The sequence below is a fragment of the Amblyomma americanum genome, chromosome 10 (genome assembly GCF_052857255.1).
Source record: "Amblyomma americanum isolate KBUSLIRL-KWMA chromosome 10, ASM5285725v1, whole genome shotgun sequence".
Lineage (NCBI taxonomy): Eukaryota > Metazoa > Arthropoda > Arachnida > Ixodida > Ixodidae > Amblyomma > Amblyomma americanum.
The window spans coordinates 117632445-117638221 of record NC_135506.1 but is presented as its reverse complement, the minus strand read 5'-3'; the positions used below and the strand labels follow the sequence as shown (position 1 = coordinate 117638221).

General features: G+C 41.4%; 1 protein-coding gene across 1 annotated transcript; it reads right to left on the bottom strand.

Annotated features, from left to right (window-relative positions):
* Positions 1 to 2719: 2719 nt before the first annotated feature.
* Positions 2720 to 5042, bottom strand: LOC144107011 (methyl-CpG-binding domain protein 4-like). The gene is made up of 3 exons (XM_077639988.1): positions 4984 to 5042; positions 4543 to 4646; positions 2720 to 2919 (listed from the first exon to the last, which is right to left on the bottom strand). The coding sequence occupies exons 1-3, from the start codon at positions 4991 to 4993 to the stop codon at positions 2854 to 2856; spliced, it is 180 nt and encodes a 59-aa protein (XP_077496114.1). The 5' UTR covers positions 4994 to 5042; the 3' UTR covers positions 2720 to 2853.
* Between the last annotated feature and the right edge of the window lie 735 nt (positions 5043 to 5777).

The following is a 5777-nucleotide window of genomic DNA, read 5'->3' as shown; positions in this document are numbered from 1 at the left end:
CACTTGTAGGTTAAAGAACATAGAGGTAGGAGAGCTGAAGAAAAGTTTGTGCTTTCTTTCTGGATATTGTTGGTCAACTAGGACTTAAAATCATGCAATAAGGAATAAACTAGCACCACACGCCGAAACAAGACAGTGTGGTGAATGGTAATGTACATAACTTGTAGGCAAGCAGAACAAAAAAACCCCAGGAGTAGAAATGTACCCAACAGCATAGAAATCGTATATCATACTGACAATTAAGGAATCATATTAAAACAGCAAACAGCATAGTTTCGCTGTCCAACCACCTTCACAGTGTGCATTGAAGCCACAATTTTTTAAATTCTTTTTGTGCAAATAATTACCAAAACAAAAATTTCTAGAGAATTCTCATTAAGAAGTTTATTATTTCTTTATTTTAGTTTGAAAAGTTATACACAATTCTTGGCCCTGAAATCTTGTGTGAATAGAACAAAAATGACGACCACAGCTGTATTGTGTGCGGTTATGGAAGTGCATTGCAGGATTGCAAGCAACTCTACCATTGCTAGGTCTACTGCAAAGAACCCTATCAAACAATGATTGTGTGAAATTGAAGAATGGCTACAATTTATTACAAAATGCAAGGATAATGCCTGAAGCATAAAAAATCACAAATGCAAATGTAATGTGCATGATTCTAATAGTGACATTTACATGCTGTAAACATACACTAACAGAGCTGGAGCGAAATTCTCAAAAGAATATATGGTGTTTGTGAAATAAAATCCGCAGTAAGAAGTTTAAAACCACAGCAACTTCACATTGCAATGGTAACAAAGCTGTTACGTTCAACCCTGTAAAACCACCTGGAAAAAATCTTTAAAATCCTACATGCTCGTACAAAGGGTCATGCCACACCATAAGTTGGTGCTTTAGCACCATACTGATTACAGCACTCAGCAGGCGTGATTGAACACAAACAGAGAACACGTACATGCACGCTTGCCTGCCGTGCTTTCTTTCAGTTCACCAAATAAAGTAAAATAAACTTCAGCTAGTGCGAACGTACCTACATTTGTCTATAATTGGACAAGACTACAAATATGTGACAAGCATGTGGCATTTTGAACAGCCTTATCATTACTATGTCAGATGCAAAAAAATTTTGTTGAACATGTATTTTCTCAGACTTAAGATCGGCTGCAATTTATAATGAACAGAAGGAACAATAGGTGAAGCACCAAAAGACCAAATCCATGTAGAATACGCTCGATTGTGACAGTATTAATACATCTGCATCAGTGCTGTGTGCATGTGATCTGCATTTGGGTTTGCATCTGTTCAGCACTACGAGAAGCATGGTGTTTTGCATTTGAACTTTCAAAGGCAGTTCCCACTTTCACAGGAGAAGCAAGATATGATGCATTAGGAGCGGTGAACACACGGTGTGAGGACAGAAATGCCTGAAGGCGCAAAGATAACAGCGTATACACATTCTTGCAGCAGAGGTCACCAATGCAAGCACACGTAAGCATAAAACAAAAAAGTCCACTGCAAATGCACTGTGATGAGGTCTCATGCCTACAAGAGCAACACTCAGAAAGCAGCGGTGATTACCACTTGGTCATCCTATTTTCCTCAAACAGTCATGAAATGCAGGCCACTGCAGCTGCTGCTTGGTCCACGGTAGAACTTGACTTGTTATTTTTTCCTCTGCATATAGTAAGCTAATGAACAGCATGAAAGCTGGCAGCTATATTGCTCAAATTCAAGCTTTACAAAAAAGAAAAAAAAATATCTCAAAAAGACTAAGTTGACACCTGGTTGCACGGCAGCTCTGCTCAGCAACATATTGTACCAATACCACGTGTTTCACCTAAGATGTTGCGTAGTTTTTAAAAACAAGCTTTTTGAGTTCGAAGAGCACTTCTTTTGGCATAGCATCGTTAGCTGTGAAGTGCTTCGGAATACAGCTAAGATGTGCTAATTAGTGGGCTGGTTAACTTCTTAATTATTACTGTTAGTCTTGTTTATTGAGAGGCGTGCAGCCCACCATAAGCAATATCTATATCAGTTTTTATAATTTCAAAAATGCAGTTACCCTTGGTACTATGGCCCAACAAATTTTGCCTACATTGCACCAAAATGCCTGTGCTTTAGAAAAGCTTGCAGGCAAAGCAACCTCTCCAATGCACACGACTTGTCGAAACGGCCAAAATTTGCTGGGCCACAGCTCGAAGGGTAACTATGTTTTCAAAATTCTAAAAATTGATATGGATATTACTTATGGTGGGCAATGGGCCTCTCAATAAGAAGACAAACAGTAATTGTTGAAAAGTCAGCTACTCAATTTTAGTTTAATGGCAGCAGAACATATAACGAGGTTCAAAATGCAAGTTTGCACAGGGCCCCTAACTATAATAGCTGTCTCAGTACTAAACAGAAAGCACTAAAAAATTTCAAGCATCAGAACAGGCGTGTACATTCTCTGTTTTTGAGAGTACATTATTTTCTATTCAGTTAGCCGGCAGCAAGTACAAAAAAAAAAAGCCAAACAAGAGATTTCAACTAGAGCAAGGCTGCAAAGATGATGGTATGTGCCTTAGGTTTTAGAGCATAGTGGCTTTCTGGGATAATGTGAGAAGGGCATAAAACCAACTGAGTGACTTAACTGTGCTACAAGATAAATTCAAAAAAATTAAAAACCTATTAAAATCACAAAAATCATGAAACAATGGTATTCACAAAAAAAAAAAAGAAAGATGCTACAAAGCTCTTTCTCGCCTCCATCGCATCGCAGTGCTTTGTCTTGTTTGCAGGTTTTCTGGTGTGTGGTTGCCGCAGCAAACACCCATGGCTGAGGACTTTTTTTTGGTCTGAATTTGGTGCTCAATCCAGGTTTTGCGTCTTGAGCCAGTCATGGTACTTGTTGAGCATGTGGTCATTAGGCTTCACCTGGGAAGGGAGAAGAAATGGCACAAGCCAGCATGGAAGAGCAAGCAGTTAAATGTGGATAGCATGTCGCAATCTCTCCCACCTCCCCATCTCTCCTCTCTCTCTCACACACACACGTGCACAACAATGCCATTCTAGCAAAGATTGTAACATTTTTGTTGAGTAAATACTAAGAGGCCCTCGAAATAAATTCAGTTTTCAGGCATCTCTTGCAGTACCTATACCCACAGCAGCACAAATCTGGGCTATCTTTAAACTACTGGCCCTCTCACCGGTGTGAGCTGATAAACCATGTGCTGACAATGCTTAGTCCTTGCTGTCAAGGCTTTCCTTCTCCCTAGTATGATGCCGTGGATGGTGTACAGCAGCAAACACAGCATGGCATGTGTAGCTCTCCAACTGTTTGTCAAGCCATATGTTACACATCTGAACAAATTCTCCTTTACTCTAGTAAAAGAAAGCTGGCCATGGTACTAACAGCACTTTATTTTGCTAACCAAATAAGGATCCCTCTGGAAACAGGAGAGGCAGTGAAACAAGTATGAAAAGGACTGAGAATTGCATTGAAAGGCACCTTTAGAGGCTTACCTGACTTGTACTGAAATCGAAATTACGCTTAGTTACTGAACGGGCAACAAAATAAAAATAATCGATAATCGAGGTTCGTGCTGTCAGGTTAAGATGCTTGCCAGAACATAGCTCAGGCTTGTTTGAGTGAACTTCACTAAAAATGACTCATATTAAAGGGACCAACAACTGAATTTTAAGCAAGTTTTTTTTTTCAGAAAACCTACTGCCTAAGGTGCTTGAATCCACTATGGTTTTGTCTGAAACGCTGTAGAAGATATTTACCTAGAATTTTTCGATCAGTGGATGCACCTATTTTTATGTATCCCGATGCTGGAAACCATGGCAAGGAAGTGTGACTGTGATTCCATGCCAGCAAAAGTGATGCACCAAAAACTAACATAAATCTCACATGCCAAACAGCAATTAGACAGCTTTAGCATAGAATAGTGGCCATTTGAGTTTCCACACCCACAGCTGTTATATGGCAAAGTGACGTGCTTGTCGACGAAAGCTTTAGTGGACTGTGGTTACCGTCTCATCCAAGAATGTAAAACACTGTGGTGGCATCTAGTGACAAATGCTAGAGGCACTCCACTAACAATGCAAAGAGAGTGTTGCTGTTTGTTGAACTGTACACTATTGGGGAGGGTAAACTAAAATGAAATGTGACAAACACTGCTGGAAGAAAAAACTGTGCATTTAACAACAAATCAGTAACAACTTAGCGAAATGTGCTCACATCGTGGGGTACACCGATAATGGCAAGGTTTCACGGCAAGACGGCACTTCATTCTGTTTTATCCGATTTTAAGTGCAAACATAAAATTATAAATCCTTGTTTCTTCGATATTGCAGTGCTCAGTTGTCACAATATGAGGCAAGATCTATTCCCACCACAATCTCACGACGCGTTTTTCAGAAAAAAAAGAAAGCAGACAGGAAAGACAGATGTTTCACTCAAAGCACGCCATTAACTTAAACATTACAAAGTGTCAGGAGCTAACAGCATTCTTACCAATGAAACAGCAAAAGCTGCTTAAATATCTGCCTCACCTTTCTCCACTCGTTGATGCAGAAGATGCGATATGAGTCGTTTCCGTACTTGCCGATGCCATGCAGCTCATTTGGATACCGCCACTCCTTGGTCAGGTACTCCTCTGCACAGAAACCACGCCAGTTGAAGCCAATATTCTAATAATGCAGTCAATAATGGCAGTACAAAAACATTCTTAGGATGATTACGACACTCTTTAGTGCAATATTTGAGCGCAGCTCTGTAGTTGTTTTGATTTTGCGATACATTGATGTAAGAAGTTGAGATATGTGTATGTGTTTGCAGTTAAAGCTGTGAGTGGTGTGGCCAATGCGGAGAATCTATTGCATGCAGCACATTTCACAGCACTGCCTGCCAATGAAGTGGAGCGTGGTGCGACTGCGAAAGGGCAGCGTATGGGTGCCGCTGCAGACAGACCTCCCCTCCCCTAGCCACCCTACCTATGCTCATGCAGTGGTGATGGACGACAGTGTGCACGGTGCGCACCACTCTAGCGCCATTTATGAGCGAGCAATGGTACTCTCGTTCGCTCGACTACACCAACAGCTGCGATAGCAACGCGGCTCAACCCACGAATGAGTGCTTAAGAACTGCACTCCTCCTTCAACAACAATAGCAGTAAAATGAGACACGCTTTTTTTTTTATTTCAGAGATGAAGTCAAACACTAGTGACTAATAGCAACAGAACCAACGTTTATAGATAAACTTCAGTTTCGAAACTCTCCCGCCGGAGCCAGGCGTGACTTGCTTCTAGGGAGTGTGAGGGCGCTGCAGTCGATACTTGCGCCGTCGTGGCCGTCGCGTGGTGCGGGTGACAGTGAGCCTCTCGTTGGATATGGTGGTAGAATATTTCGTGCCCGTTCACACGTCATCCATTCATTTGTCATCCCTTCACACGTCATCCATTCATGACTCTTAGTAATGGCTAGTATATATCTGTCAAGGAGAAGTTTGAAAGGTGTGCCATTAACGCTCATGCATATGCAGCCGTTCCCTGTCCGGAACTTATTCTCATCGAACTTCCAAGCATTTAAGCCGTGTGGCACTGCTTTATCATCCACGATAAGCTCAAATTCAACAAGTATGACTACATGCATCATGCGCAGTTGCACCAGCGGCTGCGAATGTAAGAATGGAAGCTGTTTGCTTCCAATGTGACCCTCTGATCCTCAAAAAGTGAGAAACAGGACAATCTCTATGCTGTCAGGCTGCCCGAGGAAACACGTAACATAT